This window comes from Crocodylus siamensis, chromosome 5 (genome assembly GCF_052110815.1).
Source record: "Crocodylus siamensis isolate JL-2025a chromosome 5, ASM5211081v1, whole genome shotgun sequence".
In the NCBI taxonomy this organism is placed as follows: domain Eukaryota; kingdom Metazoa; phylum Chordata; order Crocodylia; family Crocodylidae; genus Crocodylus; species Crocodylus siamensis.
This window is the reverse complement of record NC_143399.1, coordinates 155,911,043-155,934,780: the sequence shown is the minus strand read 5'-3', so window position 1 is coordinate 155,934,780 and position 23,738 is coordinate 155,911,043. Positions and strand designations below refer to the sequence as shown.

Genomic DNA, 23,738 nt, shown 5'->3' with positions numbered 1-23,738 from the left:
ACTTGGAAGTGGGCCAGAAGTACTTCCAATCCACTTCCAGGTTTGCCACCGAGTATGAGGTGGGAGCCCCCCAAGCTCCTGTGGGACATTCCATCCGCCCCACCATCTCAGCATTTATGAGCCGTCCCTGGTACCTTGAGGTATGTAGAAAAAACATTTAAAGCTGTGTCTGTGGCCGAATTGCTGATTCTCCAAATCAGCATCAAATCTTCAGATTCGGATTCAGCCGAATTGAATTGGGACAGTGATCTGAATCAACTAATCAAATTGCTGTCCCTGATTCAGGCTGAATCCGAATAGAATATAGCCTGTTTTGCAAACCCCTAGTTACTTCAGTTTCTTCTGCCTTTGTTTCCGCTTCCATCTTTTGACTGTTTTGTCAGTTTTAGATTGCAACTTCTTTGGTAGAGGGACTATCTCTTAGCATGTATCTGCAACTCACTCAGGACAGTGGGATCCTGAATTTTAAATTGGGTTTCTGTGTGTTAACATAGGACAAATAGTTAATAATAATAATCTAAGATCTATTGTTCCTCTACTCATTTTCAGCCAGAGAAAAAGACAGTGAAGATGGCTTGAAGCTTCTTGGTTTTCTGTCATGGGAGAAATGGTGCTACAAGACTTTATGTACTTCATTCTACATTACATTACCAAAGAAAGGAAGCATCACACTACGTGAATGTTTAATAGGAATGTGTGGGCATCTCTACACATTGCCCTATGTAACACAGCAATGCACTATGATGATGTAGCGATCATGTGGGTCTACATGTGATCAGCAGCTACATCGCTGTAGCAGCACACTCCCCTGTTTTATTGCACCACTACAGTGACATAGCAGCGAAATCTAATCATGTGCTGCATGCGCAGCACAGTACAGGCTGTTACTGCGCCTTGCTTTAGTACAACCGAAAGGAAGTACTAAAGCACAGCACCATAGCAACATTGCCGTACAGCAACTTGTAGATGCACCCTGTTAGTCTCTGATCATGCTTAGCAGCATGAATCCTACATTCTAACATTGTAGGTTTCTGTGCTAACAGTGCTTGCTTATTTCATAGATTTTCATAGATTTCATAGACTTCATAGACATTAGGGCTGGAAAGGACCTCGGGAGATCATCGAGTCCAGCCCCCCACCCAAAGGGCAGGAAGTCAGCTGGGGTCATAGGATCCCAGCAAGATAAGCATCCAATTTACTCTTGAAGGTGTTCAGTGTAGGTGCTTGAACCACCTCCGCTGGCAGACTGTTCCAGACCTTGGGGGCTCGGACAGTAAAGAAATTCTTCCTTATGTCCAGCCTGAAACGGTCTTGCAGGAGTTTGTGACCGTTCGACCTCGTCATCCCTTGGGGCGCTCTGGTGAACAGACGTTCCCCCAGATCCTGGTGGTCACCCCTGATAAACTTATAGGTGGCCATCAGATCACCCCTGAGCCTGCGCTTTTCCAGGCTAAAGAGTCCCATGGCTCTCAGCCTGTCATCGTAAGATCTGTTTTCCTGACCTCTGATCATGCGCGTGGCTCTCCTCTGGACTCTCTCAAGCTTCTCCACATCCTTTTTGAATTGTGGAGCCCAAAACTGGACGCAGTACTCCAGCTGTACTCAATCTCTTCTCCCTTGTCCAGGTGATAGGTCACCTGGTCATAGAAGGAAATGAGATTGGTCAAACAAGACCTACCCACAACAAACCCATGCTGGCTGTCCCTTAGAATGTTAGCCTGGGCCAGTCCCTCAAGGATGGCCTCCTTAATAAACTTTTCTAAGATCTTCCCCAGGATAGAAGTCAGGCTAATGGGCCTGTAGTTAGCCGGATCCACTCTCCTCCCTTTCTTGAAGATCGGCACCACATTGGCCTTCTTCCAGTCTTCGGGCACTACACCAGAGCACCAGGAGTTTTCAAAGATCCGTGCCAGGGGCTGGGCTATGACGCTCGCCAGCTCCTTATGTACAAGCTAACCCTCAAAACATAATCCCAGCTGTAAAGACCTCTCCCAAAGGAACAAAAACCCTCTTAGCTTAAGTGCACTGTCAAAAATCAAGAGACTGATCAAAATGAATGTATATTTATAGAAGCTACAAAGATACTACTCAGCAAATTGTTTTTAAAATGAACAAAATCATATCTGAAAACTGTAAGATGAACAGCTGCCTTTTCCAGTCAGCACTACAACAAAGTCCAGTTGAAACTCAGGGGTCCAGAGCCCCACTAAAATTGCTAGAGGTCCAGACAGGTACAGGTGACTGACTGCATTGGCACATTTCAGAAACAGGTTCATGGGGTGCAGAGATCTCCTACACATAGTACAAGGCAGGATCATTTGCTGATGAACACAGACATACAAATAATTTGTTTTTCAGTTTCTGTGAGATGATCCCATGGTGTTACAACTAAGGCTAGTGATTTATATAGAAAAGTGTCCTAGATATCTCCTCCTTTGTGACATCATCTTTTTGTAGCTGCAGGTCTTTTCATATTTGATAATCCTATTTAACTGTGCTGCAAGTATGGCCCAAGGGAGATCTTTCCAGTTACACATAATTAGTTTTATAGGCAGCATTATTAAACCATCCATTAGAAGGTTTTTCGTTGGTTTTTTTTTAACTCCTTTATTAACAGCAATAGAGGCTTTTGTGTGTACAATGGAGGAAAGTATTATAAAATGGCTTTAGATTCGCTAATGAAATTTTCAACTAATGAGTAAAATTGTTTAAGAATTCAGCATTCTCAAGCTGGATTTCTTGTCTGATTTAATCAGAATAGATTTCATAGACATTAGGGCTGGAAGGGACCTCACAAGATCATCGAGTCCAGCCCCCTGCCCGAAGGCAGGAAGTCATCTGGGGTCATAGGATCCCAGCAATATAAGCATCCAATTTGCTCTTGAAGGTGTTCAATGTAGGTACTTGAACCACCTCCGATGGCAGGCTGTTCCAGACCTTGGGGGCTCGGACAGTAAAGAAAGTCTTCCTTATATCCAGCCTGAAATGGTCTTGCAGTAGTTTATAACTGTTCAACCTCACCATCCCTTGGGGTGCTCTGGTGAACAAACGTTCCCCCAGATCCTGGTGGTCACCCCTGATAAATTTATAGGTGGCCATTAGATCCCATAGGCAGTACTCAAAACTGCCACTGTGTGAATGTTTCACCTTTGACTTTTCCACTTTAAATTTCTGTAGCAGGACAGGCTCCGAGGGCAGCTGTGACACCCCATGGTGCCTACCATAGTCCTGCACTGCTCTCACTCTAGCCTCTTGGGATCTCACCCTCGCCTCATGGAAAAAGTCAAGAGAGGAGGCTGCCCTCAGAGGCTGGTAAGCTCTGGGTGCTCTTCCTGTACTCTGTCCTCCTTGGGTTCCGTGTGGCCCACTTGATTTGGGGTTCTGACCCCTCCCAACCTCCGCCTCGGCCTTCAACCCCTGCTGCCCAAAGTCTCTTGGCCTGGGGCTCTGACCCCTGCTAACCTTCAGTCACTCTCTGAGGCTCTGACCTCTCTTTGTGGGGCTCACATCCCTCTGGCCATAATTGCTTTGAGGGCTGCAATCCTGGCCTCTGTCCCTAAGCTGTAGCCACTGCCATCTTTGCTACTCTTTAGCCCTTTACAGATTTCTCTGGCTGCTTGTTTACTCTGCAGCTGACTCTTGCTTGCAACTTCTTGCTGACTTCCCACCCTTCAACTAGCAGGGATTAGTGGTCCCTGCTGCTACACTTCCGTCCTGAGAAGAGGTGGTCACATGCCATAGATCATTTAAATTTACAGAAAAAAAGGTTTAAAATGAATACCTGATTACTGAAATTGTTAAATTGTTCACCACACTTTCGGACTGGACTCAGATTACCTTGCTTAATACTTCTATTAAGAGGATTTGTAGCAACTGGTCCACTGATGACTTTGTTTCTTAGTTGAACCACTGAGATGCAGTGCAGTTGCTTCCTGCTGTTTGCAGACTCAAGAAGATTACAGTATACAAGGTTATTTTTCCTTGTTTATTATGTTTAAAAATATATACTGTAAGCTTTTTAAAAAGTTTGGATAAAAATAAACAAATATACTGGTAACAAATAAATTCACAATTTTCCTGTACTAAGTGTAATCTGCAGAGGGCCTTATATTTGTAACTGGTACTTGTTTTCAGAACTGTACTGACAGCAACAGAAATATTACATGAAACAGGTTATCACTTGCATCTGAGTAACATTTGTTGTGTTTTAGGTATCTAGAAAGGTTGAGAAAATCCCTGACTTGAATATCCTGTTTCGACACTCATACTAGTATAAACTGGCAGGAAATTTATGTAAGTTCATGAAGTTAACGTGGTGTGAAAGGAAGAAAAGAGGCCCAGAGTGTGCGTCATACACTCATTGACCCTTTCATAGACATTTGCATTTATGTAAAGTGACTGCAAAATGCAAACTAGAATGACAAAGCTTTATCCACCTACTTGATTCAGGTGTCAGTAAGAACTGATGCAAGGACAACAAACAATCTGGGATTTGTTCAGAACAGGATACTTACAGGTTATAACTCTTAACAACACTATTTCTAGCATGGAAGATCTTGCCTGACTTGAGAGCCTACTAGAGGAAACTCTGAAATACTTCATAGTTGCTTAAGCCTTCATATTAGCTTAGAAGCTTGCATTGTGCAAAGCCCAACCCCTTTGGTAAATCACCAAAGAGGTATGCATAAAACCTCAACCTCTTTCTTTTTCCCCGTGGAAAGGAAAGCAAACATCAGAACCCAAGAGGTGCCAGAGTGGGTCTGATCAACCATCCATCTAGCTCAGTATCCTGTCTCTGACAGTGGCAGAAGTGGGTGCATTACATGGAAAGCATATGAGCACGGTATATAGAGTGATTCATTCCTTGTCATAGCTTCCCTGGAATACACCGTGTCCATGCTTTCCTACATTGTTTCCAGAGAGAAGGAAGCAAGATGACTATGCCCCTAAATTTCAAAATTTTGCCTCCCTATTACCCTAGCTCCCATTCTATTACTGTTGATGTCTTCTAAGAAGTTGGTTGTGGACCAACCCTCTCGCTTATGTTTTCTTCATGTGGCAATCTTTTGTCCATTCCCAAATCATCTGCTTTCAGAGGAACCATCAAGAAAGCATTTCTTCCCCATTCAGTTCATGCACAGAGGTTTGTACGAGCAAATAATTTGTCTCTTTACCCCTTTCCTATATTAGGATTCGAATAAGGATTCTGTCCTGCTGTACTGGCCCACTGAATCCTATGATACAGGAATGCCACAGCAGTGGACTGAGGGAAATAGATTCCATATTCAAAGGAAAAACCTGCACTCTGGGTGGGTGACTGAGGCAGAGTTACTCTTTACCCTTTGGCCTTTAGGATGTGACTGCTCTATGAAGAGTCATTGCAGGAGTGCAAGAAGCGTTCCCCAATGTTAGAGGCATAGGCAGGCTGCACACCTTAATAAGACCCTTCTCACTGGAAGTAGGGGTGGATTATTGAACCTTTTTGCTGGTCTCTTCAAAGATGAGAAGGGTTGAGTACATTCTTTTTTTTGCAAAGAAGAATGTGGAAAGGAAGGAATTGTCCAATGTTTCTGTCTCCACAAGACAGCAACAACAATGGCAAATGGGGAAACCTGGAAATGTCAAGGCAGAAGATGCATTGTATTGTGGGCGGTTATAAGGCAGATATTTTTCTTTGTCCTCTCCCAAGGGTATGTCCCAAGTCACAGGAGGAGTTGCTATTATATCCCTCCTCATGAAGACCAAGGAAGATAAATATGTAAGCTCATGGGTCAGTAGTTCTTTGCTCCTACATCCCGTTAAGAGGGGCTAAGAGTAGAGTGTTTACCAAGGCCATGTTCTCCATGCTCAGTACTGCTGCAGAGAACAGCTGCATTTGATCTCAGTAGCAGCTCAGAACTGGCATTTTGTGGTTTTAAGTATGTAAGCAATAAATAAAATATGGGTTTTAATATTTTTTTTTACATTCAGTGTAGGCTGCTAAAGTAAACAGAATATTGCATGAGTGCATATTTCGTTCACATGAGGAGAAATGTAAAACAAAACTTAGTATGGAATTAGCTAATAAAGACCAGAACTCAAGAACCTAGAGTCCTGCGTAACTGCATTAGCTATAAATATCCTCCTGAAAACAAATAAACTTAAAGGACTGATCACATAATATTGTATATTAAGAGCTTACTGACTCAGTAAGCCAGTATATTTTGCTAAATATACTGGGCCAATTTCAAGTTTTGTTCAATAGGATGCAAGATCATTGCTGATTCAGGTCTTAAAGTCAGAGGAGTATGATAATAGGCACAACATGAAAGCAACCCCTGCTCTGTTGTGATTCCTTGATTGATATAATTTCTGTCTGGTGCAAGGCTTGTCAAAATCCCCTTTCGAGTATGGGTTGGCCTTTAAAGTTGAAAAAAAATAAGCATCTGCAAACCTAATTGAGGCATTTTGCAGCTGAAAGTTTCTGGCAGCTCTCTCTCTATCTCTCTCTCAGTGGGGAAGTGCCCATTATGTTGTGCTGTTCTGATTGCTTGAGGGAATTACACACCAGCATATATACTAGTAGTAAGCAGTGCAAAAACTGGCACAAAGGAATAGGGTATGCTGCATCAAAAGTGACAGTGAATAATAAGGACTGACTTGATGGTTTTTCAAAGGGTATAAAAGAGGTGGTGAACAGGGCTTGACTTCAAGTAAAGGGATGTGGCCAATGGGTACATTCAACCATGAGAGCAAGAAGGTATCATGAAGTGGAAAGCACGATGTAACAGGTCTGCTCAGATTCTTGTGAATGTAAGGAGCAGCAAAATTCCTCCCGCAGCTGCCAGCGAAGACATTAGGCATAGTCTAATAGGCGCTGCACTGTAACACTTCCTGCACTGTGATATGTTTGGCAGTAGAAAATATTCTGGAAGGCATAACTACAGGTCTTCCTGGTAGTCCCAGGCTGCTTATAATGTAGCAGTAATTCTTCTCCTCTTTAAGAAGAAACTTTATGCATTTTCACATGCTTTGGCAATACAAGGGAAAGAAAGACTTGTGCAATTTTACTTTCTTTCAGCTCTGTTTGCAAATGGTTCATTGCCATCTCTAGTGTTATCATGACACAATGACTGGCTGCTGCAAAGAAGTTCAAAGCAGTAGGGAAGTTTAGTTGCACCTTCTTTCCCCAGTTCCTTGAAGAATCACTGCAAGGCAGGCATTATGTGCATGTGAATGTCTCAGAACACAGAGGGCCACAACATGTAACTTTTAAACTCAAACTCTCATTTTTTTTTATTTCCTTGTCACAGAAAGATGTTATTTTCATTAGTGCTCTGTAAGCCTGATTCTCAGTTCACTAGCATTGGTACAAATCAGGTGTGCACTCAAGCCAACTGAATTATGAAATGCCAATTCAATGCAAGTATCAGGCCTTGAATGATGGGTAGAGAACTTTTCATGAGTACATGAGAAGTTCTATTAAATCAAGATCTCTTCAGTGCACCCTGCCTCCTTTCACATGTTCTACGTAACTAGGGAATGTTTAATGAAAGTCAAAAAAAATGCCCTGAGGAAAGAGAATTATCATGTAAATATGCTCTTTTGTTCTGTGCTTATAGAATCATAAAAAATGAAGGTAGAAAGGGATCTCAGGAGGTCAGCTAGTCCAACCCCCTGCTCAGAGCAGGAGCATCCCCATCTCTATCATCCTAACCAAGGATGGAGATTCCACAGCCTCTCTTGGTAACCTGTTCCAGTGTTTTATTACCTTCCTAGTGATCATCTACCACCACTGAGAACAATCTAACTCATCCTCTTTATAACCATCCTTCAGGTAGTCGAAGGCTGCTATTAAACCCCCCATCAGTCTTTTCTTCTCCAGATTAATAAAAGCGTCCCTTTTTTGTGTCAGTCACACTGAAACAAAACTGCAGTGTGAGTGTATGAGGATCATGCAAGGTTCAAAGGGTAGAAATTGTTTTTTTGTTCTAAGGCTAGGTACAGACGGTCAAAAACCTGAGGCTGTCTTTGCAGGTTAGTCTAAACTGCACAGATTAAATTGAAACAGAAGTGAGCAGACATTTATCTTTGATTCATGAAACGCAGCCACATGCTGGCAGTGGCTCAGACCAGGGCTGTGTGTTCACTTCCTCTTCCTGCTGCCCCCAAGGTCTTTGGGATTTGCAGTCCTGGATTAAAGCAACAGGGACTCTGCAGGGTTGCTCATCATTTCCTCTTCCTGCTTCAGGATGCCTCTGGGATTTGTACTCCACAGTCACAGCCAGCAGCAAATTTGAGCTGGGGAAGGGGTGTTTAATTCCTCTCCCTGGCCCCAAACCCTGGCTGGGGTCCCCTCCTCTCCCCTCCCTTGTAGACTGGGCTTTGTCCCCAGCTGGGCTTGACCCCCATTCCCTTGTCAGCCACCCCTCACTGCTCTAGCTAGGAAGCCCTGCTCTCTGGACCAGACAGCACAGCCCAGCCCAGGGATGGAAAGCTTGCTGGGATGCTGTGGGACTCTGATTTAACTTGAACCAGGAAGGGGTCTGGGACAGACATTGCATAAACCGGTTTGGCCCAAATCAGTTAAGTCTGATACTACATTCAACCAGGTTTATTTAAAAAAAAACAAACTGCATTTTGAAACTGCTGTATGTGCACTGAGCTCCTGTTGTTACAGGTTTAAACGAGTTTCTGATCACTTATGCCGGTTTATGTGCAACTTCTGCCCCTAGCCTAAAGGTTGGCCACTGCCTGGTTTCCCTTTACAAACTGACTTTGCTAATGGGCCTTCAGGTCTACCTGTGACAGCTGTTCTTTCCTGTATGATTTCTAAAATATTTTGCTCTGGTTCCTGGAGCTATCATTTAGCCACCAAAAGTTTGCTTGTTTTTAAAAATTCTCTTGAGTTGAGAAGCTAACAATAATAAGGGATTATTTGGTCAGACAGGAGCTATCACCCAAGCCTGTGTTATCTGTGTGTGGGCGCTGCATTTATTACAAGCTTCTTCACACTGGTAAGATTTCTATTGAAAAGGATCTATACAGGTTTATTTTAGTGCATACAATCAGTAGGAATCAGGCAAGTGTGAATTGCTATATAAACAAATCATAAATGGTCCTAAAATATTTTCCTTTCTTTTAACTGTAGGAGTAACACTTGTATCTTTTTGGCAATATACTAGCTGACTTGCCTGCAATAATGGCACAAATGAGAATTAGATACAATAAGGTTTCATGCATTCTGGATCTATTTCTGTACCTGCTAAGCTACTCTCTTTGAAAACAGCAATATGAGAGGTAGTGGATTACCCAGAAGGTCATATATTGTGACTGGCAGTCTGATAACAGCTTTGTATAGATCTCCTTTTTCATCTAACTGTAGTCCATCAGGGGAACATGCAGATTAAAGTACCACTTGAAGTGAAAAGGACTAGAGAATTTCTGATGCATGTATAGACTTGGTGGTGTAAAAATAACCCCAAAACAGCAAACTCTTTCTGCAAAGCTAAGAACCCTTTTCAGAAGTGCCCACTACTTTTCATCAGCCTCTGGTTTTTTTTGTTCCCAATTTAAAATAAGTAAACTGGTTTTCAGAGGTACTGAAACCCCATATAACACTGGTCAGAAAAATTCCAGCAAAATATTTTGTCAGAATTTGCTGATTCATCCAAACATTTTGTCATTGTGGTTCTCATAATATTTTACATTTTCAGTAAGGGCCCTTCAGACCTTTCCCTTCTGGCCCTGGGCAGTTGAGGTTTCTGTACAGAAAAAAAGTTAAACTGAAAGGACTCGTTCCATTTTCTTTTGTAAAATCAGAGACTTAAAAAAAATAATTAAAGAGTATAAAACCCAGCAGGATAATTCTCCAAAAGATCTTCCTTGAGAGGATTCAGGGTTCCTCTTTTATCTTTGAGAAAGCACTTGCCCTTAGGACTTCCATGCAGTTTACTAGGATCAAAGCGCCAGTTAACGCTCGCCAGTCTTTAGTCACAGGGTTTTTCATTTTGTCCAAAGCCAGTTGGAGGTCTTGTAATACATCTCTGTAGCTCTCGCCATAGTGGGCACCCCATGTGTATAGAAAATCATATGCAGGTTTCCACATCATCTGCAAGGAAAAAAAAAAGATTAAGTATTTGGAGAAAATGAAGCAACAAGGGAATAGCAATTCATTATAAGGGAATAGTAATGAATGTCCTAGAAGAGGAAACACATTAACTTTTGCTCCTTGAGCGCAATGTGTTTTCATATAAAACATGTCCAGGTAAAAGTACAATTTCTGTCCATTTAGTCAGCTTCCTACAGTCATTCCATTTTTGGTGAAATATGTAGCAGTGAGAAGCTGAATTTTCATTTAATGGGATGCTATTAGATAGAAATCTATATTTCTGCCTAAAAAGTCTACCCAGGGTAGTTGCAAGTAAAGGCAATGATCAATAAAATGGAAAAGTGGGTGAGAGTGAAATCCTTTCCGTTTTTTCATCCATCTGTTCAACAGCAGTCACATATATTGAGGTTTACAGTTCTGTTGATAGCTGTACTGTCTCATGAATCAGCATTAGGGTGTCTTCTTTATGCACTGCTTAGATAGGAGCTAACTGATGTGTGCATCACCTTCCTTTGCAAGAAGGGATTTATTAGCAACTGTAGCAGGAAGGCTGAAACTCCCTAAAAAGGCTTTACAAAGCTCCAGCAAAGCAGCAGAAAAACCTTGATAAAAACATGTCTGTTCGCTTTTTTTTTAAATTATAAATGGGGATATATCATAAATTCATTTAAAAAAAAATCAGATTGACAGTATCCTTTTTGGAAGTATTCCAAACTATGCATCCCATGATGGACCTTCAGCTGTGGTCAATTGTTATAACTCCAGTGATTGCAATTAAATTATGATGGTACACAGCAGATGCAGACCTGTACTTAAATCTTTTAAAGTACTGAAGGATTTCCATATCAGTTTTGCTTAGTTTACAAATAAAAATTGCGGTTCCTCAGCTGCTGCAGATTTGACTTGGATTGTGAGGGTGCATCTGCACACGCTATTAATGCAACACAATAAACTCTGATGCAATCCACACCATAGTCTATTGCCCCTGGGACCACAGCATTTTGAGCTGGGTCAGAGCACGTGCCTGCTCTGACCCAGCTCAGCATGCTGCAGAGGGGCTGGCTGGGGCACAAGGCTGCTAGAGCTTTCCACACTTCTGCTTTTGCAAGTCTTCTCCCTCTCCCCACTCCCTGCCAATTTCATGTCTTTTTGCAGTCCCCATGCTTTTCTGTGAGGACCAGGCTTTTTCATGGAAACTGAGTGAATTTTCTGTTTGTGCACAAATGGCAAAACCACAAATTTGGTAGATCATAATATATAGGCACCCAAAATATGTCCATATTTGTCAAATTATATAAATTCCATACAATTACTAGATCAGTCTAGCTCTTCCTATAAAAAATATACTATACCATATGTTGCTATTTTTATAGACACTATCTCATTATAGCAGCTAGTATCAGTTTGTGGTAAAAAAATGTACAAATAGAAACATTAAAAGCAACCGGTGAGACAGTGCAGCCTGGTTGTTTTTCGGGTGGTTTCTTCCTTGATAGACAAGGACAGTGTACTCGGGTACATGGCTTAAGCCCAGCCACAGGGGGTTATTGACTAATAGCCTGCCCACTTGGGACCAGGTGACAGGGGTGATTGCCTGGCCCCAGAGAGAGTTTAAAGCTCCCAGGGAGGGAGCTGAGGAGAGTGGTACAGTTGCAGTGCTGAGAAGGCATAACAGAGTTGGGGTTGCCCTCTCCAGGTCCTAGGAAGGACCACAGGTTTTGAGTTAACCCTTTGTTGTTTGTATATTTTTTTTTTTAGTATTGATGTTGATTCCTGTGGGCTCAAGCTTGCCCCAGGGAAAATTAAAGCTGAGTGACAGTCTGCTGCAAGTGGTAGAGAATGCAAGTAAACTTGAAAAAGTCAGCCATGGAGACCTGAATCCTCTTAAAATAGCTGGAGGGGCTACAGCAAGAACAGCTTTTTCAGCAGCAATAAAACCAACAACAGCAGCTCCACAGAGCAGCAACAGCAACTGCAGGTCTTCCTGAAACAGCAGTTGGTTGCGAAATGGGGCCCCACCCACACTGGTGAGTTGCTAGGTTCCCTAAGGTTAGAGGGTGGAGTCCTTGCCAAGATGGGACATGCAGATGAACCACAGGCTTTCCTTGAAACTCCTGAGTGCGTGGCAGAGACCTATCAGTGGCCATAGGATACACTGGCTGTGACAGTGGCTCCTCTATTAACTGGAGAAGTATGGGCTGCTTGCCAGGTCCTGGGAGCAGATTCAGCTTGGAATTACAAAACCCTTAAAGTGGCCATACTGGATTAGTTGGGTCTCAAGCAGGAGGCCTGTTGGCTCAAGTTTTGAGTGGAGACTTGGGACAGAATTCAGAGCCCTATGCCATGGCCCAGAAGCTAAAGGATTTATATTGTGACTAGGTAAATCCAGACTCTGGATTGGCTATGGAGATTATGGAACTAGTGACTTTAGAACAGTTCTCTGTTATCTTCCCAGTAAAAGCCCAGAGGTGGGTGTAGCACCATTGGGTGGCCAGCCTAGAGGAAGCCACATGGAAAGTAGAGGACTTCATGGGGCAGAATTAGACTGCTAGGATCCCTGGGGAAGCCAGCAGCTTCCAGGCCCAAGGAAGCTGGGGCTACAGGCAAACAGGCCAGGTCTCTAGGGACATCCTGGTAGGGGCATTACCTCCATCTCCTCCAAGGCCCTAGGCAAGAGGAGAGCCCTTGAGTAGGCCCCCTGGAGAAGAAAGCTACTTGGGGCATACTTTGAGAGGCTCAAGTGACATGTTTCCAATGCAGGGAGAAAGAGCACCAATATTGGGACTGTCTGTCTGGAAATGGATTCTCATGCCTTTGTCTCAGAAGTGAGGCAGGAGAGCCCAGACCTGAGGGGATACATGGCCTCTTTAAAAATCAGGGATAGCCATGTAGTAGGGCTCATAGGCTTAGGCTCTGCCCAGATGTTTCTACATGAGTGGTTTGAGAGTCCAGCAAACATGCTGATAACAAATGTGCACGTCACCTGCATTCATGGGTGTACCCAACCCTACCCCATAATCCACCTGAGCCTGACCATCGGTGGACAGGAAGGACATGTAAGACCAGCAATAGCCAGCCATCAAGCCTACCTTTTGGTGCTGGGCTGAAATTTGGGCTTGATGGCCAAGCTGATATGATTGGCCTGGAGAATGAATAAAACCCTAATCTCATAGAACCAGAACTAGGGGAGATATTTCCCTTTTTGGACCCTTAGCTTTCTGGACTTTGACCCAGGTCATAGCAAGAGCAGTGGCAGGTCAAGTGTGAGGCCCTTACCGGCCAGAGGAAAAGCTCAGGAAAAGGGATCAGGATTCAATGTAATTTGGACCTCCTGTCCAAAGGAACCGGAGGATCAAGGAACCTTAGCTGCTTATCAGGAGAGTGGACTGAAACAAGTGGGGGAAGGCCAAGATTTCATCCATGATCAAAGAGAGAATCCAGGATATTCTCCTTTGTATGGACAGTTAGGATGGGCTATTGGAGCCATAGTGGATGCAGGCTTGGTAGTCCAGGATCCCTGTTTTGAGTTGCAGGGTGACCCCCTGGTGACAGTGATCAAAGACAAGGTCACAGGGGTATAATTTTTGGATCTGAAATAGTATTGCAGCCAGGTTTTGAATTTGACACATGCTGTATAATGGGGATGGAAAAAAACCTAGGATAGAGTGCTGGTAAGGTTTTTTTTGGCCTGGGGTATACCAGGAAATCAAAAATTATTGTGCATCCTGCCCCAAGTGCCAGCCTCTTGTCCCCTGGCTCACTTGTAAGGCCCCACTGATGCCTATCCTATTGGTTGGCATACCCTTTTGTAGGTTGGGGTGGACTTGGTGGGACCACTGGAGCCCAGTTCAAGGGGATCTGAGTTCATTCTGGTCTTGGCTGACAATGCCACTTGCTACTCCAAGGCTGTGGCAATCTACTTGGCTTCACCACAAAAGGGGGCCTCTGAGCTAGTACAGGTTTTCTCCCAGGTGGGCATTCCTATAGAAGTTTATATGGGCCAGGCATAGCCTTCATGTCCTGGTTACTACAGGAGGTATAGGGCTTACTGAAGGTCCATTCAATAAGGAAATTTGTCTCAGAGGAGCTGCAAAATTGGGATCAGGTATTGCCCTACTTGTTCACCATATGAGAGGTTCCACAGTCTTCCATGGGCTTTTGCCCATTGAGTTGCTGTATGGGAGGCAGCCCTGGGGCATTTTAGACCTCCTGCAAGAGTCCTGGCAGGCCCAGGGGACACTAAACTATATTTTCTGTAGTTGTGTTTTGAAGGTATGGGAAAGATTAGACCTGGTGAGAACCCTCACAAAGAAAAAATCTCAAAGTGGCCCAGTTAGGAGCAAGATCTGCAATACAATAAATATGCTTAGCTCTGGGTCTACCAGCCAGGGGATCAAGTTCTACTATGCCCCCCCCCCCTCAAGAAAGTTACTGGCGAAATTATTAGGCCCTTTTGAGGTTCTGTAAAGGGTAGGCCAGGTAAGTTGTGAAGTTACCCAGTGGGGAAATGGCAGAGTTCACACATATACAACATTAACCTGCTAAAGCCTTGAAAGGCTTGAGTTGTTTGTCTGGTCTCTGTGTGTTTTCTGGAAGGTGGCCTGGGGATTCCAAATCCCCTCCCAGATTTGATAGCTGGCCTCATACTAGGGGAAACTTTGGTCCTGACTCAATGGGCTGAAATAAAAAGCCTTCTAGAAGGCTTTTTAAGAGGTGTTTACAGTGAGTCTGGGCCAGACTACATTAATCAAACACTGAGTTATCCTCAAGCCAGCCTGCACAATTCAGAAGGAAAACTAGAGCATTCTAGCATGACTGATGGAAATGGTAAAACAAGGAGCTAAGAAGATGTTAGACATAGGGGTGATCAAATAATTATCCAGTGTGTACAGTAGGCCAATTATGCTGGTGCCAAAGCCTGGCCACACTATCCAGTTTTGCATTGACTTCTGCAAAGTCAACAGTTTCAAAATGTGGTGCATATCCCATGCCCAGAAAAGATGAAATTGTGACGGGAATAGCTACTGCAAAGTACGTAACCACCCTGGACTTGACCAAAAGATATTGGCAAATTCCTTTGGATCCAGTGTTTGGGGAAATCACAGCCTTTACAACACCGTGGGGTCACTACCACTTCAAGACTTCACCTTTCAATCTACATGGAGCCCCAGCAACCTTCCAATGTTTAATGGGAAAAATACTCTGCCCACACCGGGCATATGTGGCTGCCTATCTGGACAACATGGCAATATTTACCAACATGTGGGTAGACTACCTCCAGCACGTAAAAGAATTGTTGCAGTTGATATGAGTGGCTGATCTCATGGCTAACCCTGTTAAATGTCACCTGGGGTACATAGAGACTAGACACCTAGATATATGTTGGACAATGGTAAAATCATGCCCCTAGCCAAAAAAGTAAAGGCCTTGGTGGAAGTACCAGTGCCAACAACCAAAAAACAGGTGAAGTAATTTCTGGGCTTGGCAAGCTACTATTGTCAATTCATCCCACAGTTTACAGCCATCACAGCCCCACTGACTGACCTGCCACAGAAAGGAGGTACCACAAAGGATTCAGTAGTCACCCAAATGTCAGACCCCACTTAGGGCAGTAAAACAGCTGCTATGCATTCCACCAGTCCTGTGCAGCCTGGACTTATCAAACATACATATTGCAAACAGATGCCTCAGAGAAAGGCCTGGGAACAGTTCTCTCTCAAGTTTGAGGATGGAGAATGCCCCATTCTGTATCTCAGTAAGAAACTACTTCCCCAGGAATAGAAGTATGGTCTCTCAGAAAAGGAATGCCAAACAATTAAGTGGGCAGTTGAAGCCCTGCACTACTACCTCCTAGGGGCCTGGTTTTGTTTGGTCACTGGCCAGGCCCCTTTAACATGACTTAATTCCATGTGAGAAGCCAGTCCCTGGTTGACAAGCTGTACCTGTCCCTGAAGCCTTTTGATTTGTTGATACATCACCACCTTGGGACAGCACACGCAAATGCAGACTTATTCTTTGGGTGTGGGGAGGATTGAAGAAAAGGAAGAGTGTATCCAGGGCTTTACTCTTGAGAAAGGCAGTGTATAACTGAGTGCATGGCCAGGGCAAGAGCCCAGCTGCAGGGGGCTAATGAGTGAGCCCAGCTCCTCAGGTGTACAGAGCCAGCTGACAGGGATGATTGCCTGGCCCCACAGGATGTTAAAAGCTTCCAGAAAGGAAGCTGAGGAGAGAAGAAAGGTTACAATGCTGGAGGCAGCACAAATTTGGGATTGCCCTCTCCAAATTTGAGAAGGACCTCAGGTTTTGAGTTAACTCTTTGTTGTATGGTATGTGTGTGGCGGGAGGGAGGGTATTATTGATATTGTTTTCTGTGGGGACAAGCTTGCCCCAGGGAATATAAAAGCTAAATGACAACCTGCTACAGACAGCTATTTCATTGCAGCAGCTATTTTATCTGATGTTTTATAGTGACAGTTTAATATTATCTTGTTCACTTATGTGGGCTCCACATCAAAATGTTTGGCTCCTTTCCTTACAAAATGTGTCACTATAGCCAAAGTGAGGATAAGATCATTGTGTAATTTTATGTATATGGCAGGCTGTGAGCAAAATACAGTTTTCCGTGTAAAGTTTGAAATGTGTCTTATCACCGTCCCCCAGTGTATAAGTGCAGGCACAGCAACACAAATGAGAGCAACATCATAAATTTGAAAATCCAAAAGGCATTCTTAAACTTTTGATGGGAACAAGGTAACTATTACATTTTCCTTAAGTGCAAGTTCAGTTGTTGAAATTGAATCCTATAAGAATCGTTTATTATACCTTACAACAACACTGGCACGGTGGCAGTTTTGCTTGGAAGCAACAACAATATAATCAGTTAAAGTAGAAAGCTAAAAGTCCATTTTGAATTCCACTCAGTACAATCGTTTAATATAAATATGAAATTTGAGGATGTGCTGATTCTTTGGTAATGCTAATGGAGAAGGAAAGTAATATAACTTAAAAGTATATAAATTAGCAATATAGCTCAAAGCAAAAAAAAAAAAAAAACCCCTCACAGTTTGTCTTACACCTGAATAATCTTAAAGCCTAGATTTAGGCAAATTTCAGGCTCAAAAAAATGATACATGTTTCTGCAGGGAAATCCAAGAAATACTTCCCCAGAAAAGAACTTTCAAATTCTACTGCAGCATGCTTACAGTAATGAAGGTCACCTCACCACATATTTGAAATGTGTGTAACATCCTAAGGGCATGTAGACTGGTTTGGTACAGAGAAAACATTCAGGTATTGAGCATATTTTAGGTGTTTTTCATTCAGTTCAGCAACTGGAAATTAGGAGGAGAGGCAATACCTTGTGCCCAGCCAGTAGTCTGAGGACCGACCATCATGTTCTGTAGAGAACCCATGTTCTGTAGCCTGCATTTAAAACTTAGTATTTGAGGCATGTTTTAAAGGACAGCCAATGATACATTTTCCAATGCTAAATCCAATGGATAGCTACAGAGGGGACTTCATTTTCTGTAGCTGACCATCAAGTGTCTGCTACAAACAGTAAATTAATTGGATTTAAAACCATAGAAAAGGTGTATTTGTAAACTACTTTGTCTTCCATTTCAGTATACTGCACCATGCACTGGTATATGAACTTTAAGAAAATAAACGCCTTTTTGTGAAGGGTTTATCTCCATTTATTTTGTATTTGTAGGGAGTAGTAAATATATGAAACTGAAGAGAAATTTAAATGGGGGAAGCAACCTAATGACAGACGTTGCAGAAAAACTTGAAGTGCTCAATGCCCTTTTCACCGTAGACTTAACAGGCAGGGTCAGCTCCCAGACTACTGCACCTGGCAGCACAGTTTGTGGAGGAGGTAAAAAGCCCACAGTGGTTGGCTGCAGCCCCCCATTATGGAACAGATGCCCCCTCCCCGCCTTGGGGAAGAATCCCATCTGAGGCTGGGCAGCCTCATACAGAGCCGGGGGCGGGGGGAGGAGAAGGGAGAAGAGCCCCCCCCAGCACCAAACAGAGCCCTCTTCCCGTGGCAGTGGGGCAGAAGGAGGAAGGGAAAAGTTCCCCTCTGGGGCCGGGCAGCCCTGTGTGCTGGGATTGCTCCCAGCTGTCAGGGAGCCTTTGCAGTGGGCAGAGCTCTCCCTTCCTCCTCTTCCTCCTTCTCCCTCCCATGCCATGCTTCTCTTGTAAAACTGCCTTTTGATAGCCCCTTCCTGTTAATTAATGGCCCCCCCTAAGGGCAGGGTTGGCCTATGGACCAGCTTCTAATGCTCTCTGGCTGGAGACCTCTCCCGTGTAGCTCACAAGCCAGAATGCTAGAACGCATGCCCACTCCGGCTCCCGGGCTGATCTCCTAGCAGCGGGAATTTCACAGAAATTCTTATCTCTAGAAATGAACTCCTGCCCATGAACAAAGAGAAGGAAGATCAATTAGAGGGAGGGAGAAAAGAGAAAGGGAGAAATAGATTGCCTTAATAGTGGAGGAAATAAAAGATTTAGAGTGGACAGAAGCTGCACATCCCAATAAATTCTTTTTATTTGACCACAGCAGTGCCTAGAGACCCCAGATGACATTCCTAGCCAATGTGTACCACAAATGGTGAGAGACAGTCCCTGCACTCAGCAATTTGCAATTTAAGTAGGGAGGCAATAACTGGGGAAGGAAGGTATTGGAAAGAAAGGCTTTTGACCATATTTGGAAAAGATGCTATAAACCTCTCAGTAAGGGTGTGATGGAGACAGTTTGAAGGCTTACCTCTGGGGCAACTTCTCCATTTCTGCCCTGGTGTGGGACTTCATAAGCTTCAATTTGTTGCTTTGTGAGTCGTGCTAACCTTTCTGCCAGCTCTCTCCAGTATCTGCCAAGCTTGACAGCTGCGGTCAAAATGACGGTGTCCTGGGTTATACGTGCTACTAATCCTTGGCAATCTAACTTCAGAAGGGCCTGCAGCAACAATTTTTAAAATGAATGTTTTTGGTCAGTATTTAAGAGCAACTAACTACTGTTTATTGGTAACTCTGTACTAGATCCCTTTACATACTAGATCTTTCCATAGCTTAAAGGAAGGCTATATGATTTTTAGGATCAAATAAATAACTGTGTTTTTATGCTTTTTGTATAATAATTTGCTGCCCACAAGCTTAAGCAAAAAAAAATAAAAATAGCTTGGCATCCAGTTGCTTCAGCATTCCAATGTTAGTTGGGGCCTGCCAAGCTGAGTATACTGAAGGGAAAAGATCCTTCTCCAACATAAAATTTGGGACATAAAATTTAGCTTCTTAAAATATGACATGAAACATAAAAATTAAAGTATCATCATAACAAGTTGCTATCCCTATTCCACTTCTTTTCCAGAAAGTCACTGATCACATTGGCCAGAGCATTTTCATTTAATCCTTTTGTATACTTAATTTGCTGACTGTCATTATTCAAGTATGTGAGGCTATGAGATGGAAAAAAATGTGTTGTTGAAACAAAACAAATTTAAATAGTTCCCCTTGTAAAGTCCAGAAACAAATACATGCAATATGCCTGCAATCTTATTGGGTTAGAGTAGAGCTGGTGGAAATGTGTGTGAATACCTGTTTATTGAGCTACCTGTATCCCTGTGGGAAAATATTGACTTTTCAAACAAATATCAAAAACCAGAAATTGAAAAGATTTTGATCTTTAGATGTTCTTGTTTTTGACAAAAATAGTGAAATGTTCTGCAGCAAATCAGATCCTTCATGTGTAAATTTTGTTGAACTGAAAAAAGAGTTTTCCATGTTATGGAAAATTGCCAAATTATGGCATTTCCTAAATCAGACCCAGGTTAATCTCAAAGGTCCTCATTATCTGTCTGTTACTTAGGCCTCCAATTCTGTGGTAGTAATTTTTCACTTCTTTAATCAAAAGATTTTTCTGTACCAGGGGTAGAAAAACAAGGCACTTCCCCCATTCCCATTAATATTATACTTCTAAAGGCCTTCAGCTGCCATATTTTCTTACATACCACATGTTTCCAAATAAGTCATATGCCTTGGTTTTTTTGTAAGGCAGAATGGAAGGAAAAGATTTTTTTTTTCCAGGTTTATAGCAGGGTCAGAGCCTAATCTTCAGGTGACTCACCCTCCCTTCCCTGATCAGTCAAAAGCTACAGTTTTAACCTTTTCACGGGTGAACTGTTACCTCCTGGTTACTCAGCCAACAGCTGAAACTGTAGCTGCTGCTGAAGACTGGACTTCACAGGAGAAACTAGGATTTTGAAAAGAGCTAAAAACAGTTTACAGGGCTGTGAAATAGAAGGGAGACCAGGCATAGCAAGCAGATGGCAACATTGCTGAAGAAAGTATAGTTTGCTTAGCGGCACATCAAGGCAAAAGGAGAGAGGGGCATTAACACCTGTAAAGGGAAGAATGATTATTAGGAATGAGGTATATTATAACATTCCATGAAGTCAAGTGACTCCCTCAGGCTGCCTGAACAGAAGTGCCACTGCTGCTGCCAGGTGGTTGGTTTAACTGTGGACTGGAGCAAGAATCGAAGTGGGGTGCACCACTCACCTGCACTGACCCTGCTGAACTCTGCTTCTCCCTCCATGTAAATGCTGGAGGTAGGAAAAGGAATTTCTCCATGCTGGGTAGAAAATCAGCTTCTCTGCTAAAGAGGTGCAACCCGATTTTGGGAAGCTAGTTTTTTAGGGAAAGGTGTGTTTGGTATGCAAGTAAATATGGTAGTTAGTTTGTCATTAGCATGTATCAGGGCACAGGAGATGGTGATGGTAGGTCCTCCTTGAATAGGAGAATGGTGGCAGCACCAGATACCAACAACCACCCCATTGTTGTGAACAGGACACATAATGACCAATGCAGCCTCCAAAGTGATCAAAACTGATCAGATACAGGTTATACTCTTTGCAGCCAGTAAGCATGTTTTAACAGTAGGGCTCTTAAGGAACCCAGACCACAAGCTAAAATCACCCTTCCTCAAAGGGTGGCCTTTGGAGGAAAATGGAGTCTACCTTGGAGTCAGCCTCCTCTTGTCTACTGGGGTGTTATTTGTAGAGCTGTAATTTGCAGAACATATTTATGTGCTCAATTAATCCATTTAGGGCCACATTCTATTCCACCTATTTGGAACATAAGTTGATTTTTGTGCCTAAATGCAATCCTACTTCACCTGACTTGAGTCCCTGTAAAATACTTAATGGAAAAAAGTGGGTGGGTTCTCCTCCTCCTCTACTTTTTTTGTGACACGGTCTTAAGGGCCAGATGATGATGTGATACAAAAGTAGATGCATTGATAGATTTTTCAGGGACTTGAACAGAAATAGAATTGCAGTTAGGCACCTAAGTTCACTTAGCTGGCTAATGGATTAAATGAAATCTGGCCTCTATAGGTTGCTTGTTAATAGGTATAGATCTGATTCAGACCAATGATGCTTCTTGTCTGGATGTGCTTATTTCTACTGAAATCTTTAGGAGTATAGCCTAAGTAAAAATTTCTAGACTGGACTTCCTATTACTAAATGAAGCTCCATTAGGAAACTTGCTTGCTCCACAAGGAACTTACTATTCCTGCCTCTATAAATACATTTTGATGTTTCTTACTGAATGAGATAGAGAAGAGGCCTTCTCAAGTTGCATGTAAACAGCCTGAATACCCAGAAGAAAGACTATAGAAAAAGACTTCCTCTTTGGGTCTAGACACAGAATTCTCCTTTTTTCTCCTACCACCACATCATCCATAACTTTCAGAATCATCATATCTGTTTCATAATAGCTACATTATTCTCAGGCTATAGTAGCATTCCCTTCCACTTTACACAAGGCATTCAGGACAGTGAATCCAAGTATTATTAGAATAAAGGATCATATCAGTGCCCCCTCACGTCTTGCCTATTAAATAATTGTATGTATTGCTGTAGTGACAGCTACTGCAAAATACTATTTCATAAGGAGCTGGTGGTAGGCCCACATCTGACTGCTCTCTTTCTGTACGTAACAAAACTGATAATTCTGCCATGTTTTTTGGGTTCTCTTTGCCTAATATGACACATTTTGTCTGAAGTTCCTAAGTCCTTCACAGTAAATTTAATACAGACTCTAACTGGTGCCATTCCAGAGTAAACACCTTGGAAGGCAATGCAATGGAAAGCTAAGTTTGGCCCAGTGTGCCTGACAAACATACTTTTTGGCTGTGCATCTAAGAAATTGTTCAAGCTATAAATGGATTTTTAAAATATGCTTTCTTGGGCAGCGCTGAAATATGTCTCTCAAGGCCATGGTGATAATTTAATTTTAAACTTCAGAAAGGCTTTTCTATAAGTGGCACAGATTATATTATATTAGTATCTATGACTCCTATAAAGTCAGAGTAAGCCAGATCTGCATTTCATAGCTGGAAGTTGCACACCCTTTACAGACAGGATGTCTTGTTAATCCTCTAATATATTATCCTGGCACCTCTACATTTTCCCTGTATAGTAATGAGATCTACAAAACCCTGTCTCCACTTGAAAGGTTCTTTAGTTTACCTTTATTGTTTTTAATAAAAAGCAGTATAACTGAATTCAAGGCTCACTCATTTTTATGCAACTCTAAAACAGTTTGCAAGTAGACTATTGTAGTTGACATGTCTGGGTGTTGTCAGCATGTATATGATTTGCTTTGGGACACAGGCATTTAAAAGGGACATTGCGGGGGCCAGCAAACATTGGTGCTGTATGTATGGCGACGGTGGAATGCGCAGTGGGGGCACTGGGCGTGGTGCTGCGGTGTTGGGGCGTGGCAGTGACACTGTTGCTGGAGGCTGTGAAATTAGTTTGGGGGGACTAAGCCCTATTAGCCTTGGCCTTCTACCGCCTAAGTCCATGGGCTGCAAACAGACCCAGACACAGGCACATCACATACATTTATAGCAGTAAGTTACACGAGGATCACAGAGATTTAATAATTCAAGCTTCTCACGTGACAAGTTTAAGGACAGCACTTCCTGAATTGAAGACATTTTGATTGGATAAAGTTGTTCGGAACTTGTTCATAAATTTGCAAATACCACCCATGAAAATATCAACTTCTAAGAAAACTTGGAATGATTTATTTGCATTTCCTTAGGAAGGAACATCATGTATTATAAAGATGATGGGCATGTGCAGCTTTACATAGAAAATCATGCCTTCAATGGATAGTCTAGGCTTTCCTTTCTTTAAAAACATAAACTCATCTTAAGCACCCAGATTGTAGCAAAGGAAGTTTGTAAAGTTTGAAATTATAAAATTGTCACTGCTAAGTAACTAGTTTACATCTGTGATAGAGACTGGTAATAAAAAGTTGCAAGTTAAGCAGTTTTTGTCCTCAATAATGTCAATAGTTTGTTCCTTGAAAATTACTTTTACATGTATGCCATCTCCTCTGTGGCAAAAAAACTCTGGCTGCTTACCAAAAAATAGCGCTTTACTTTAAACTCCACGCACTCCAATGCAGAGCCCCATGCATGCCTAGAAGAGGCAGTGCGTTAGTTGGACCTAGCTTGCCTGACATTTGTATAGATTGGGTGCTTTAATGGGGCTTTTTTGGTGCTTTTATCTAATAGCTGATTGGCTCAGGTTTAGATAAAAACACCAGTAAGCCCCTCTGAAGCCCCCAGTCT

At 42.7% G+C, this 23,738-nt stretch overlaps 1 protein-coding gene across 4 annotated transcripts in view; it reads right to left on the bottom strand.

Moving 5' to 3' along the window:
- Positions 1-2,054: 2,054 nt before the first annotated feature.
- Positions 2,055-23,738, bottom strand: part of MACC1 (MET transcriptional regulator MACC1) — a 56,846-nt gene continuing 35,162 nt past the window's right edge. For all 4 annotated transcript variants that reach the window (XM_090046812.1, XM_090046813.1, XM_090046814.1 and 1 more), the window contains 2 exons: positions 18,861-19,049; positions 2,055-10,090 (listed from right to left, as the gene is read on the bottom strand). In XM_090046812.1, coding sequence (XP_089902938.1) covers positions 9,875-10,090; positions 18,861-19,049 — 405 coding nt within the window. In that variant the 3' untranslated portion in view covers positions 2,055-9,874. The remainder of the gene's footprint in view (positions 10,091-18,860; positions 19,050-23,738) is intronic.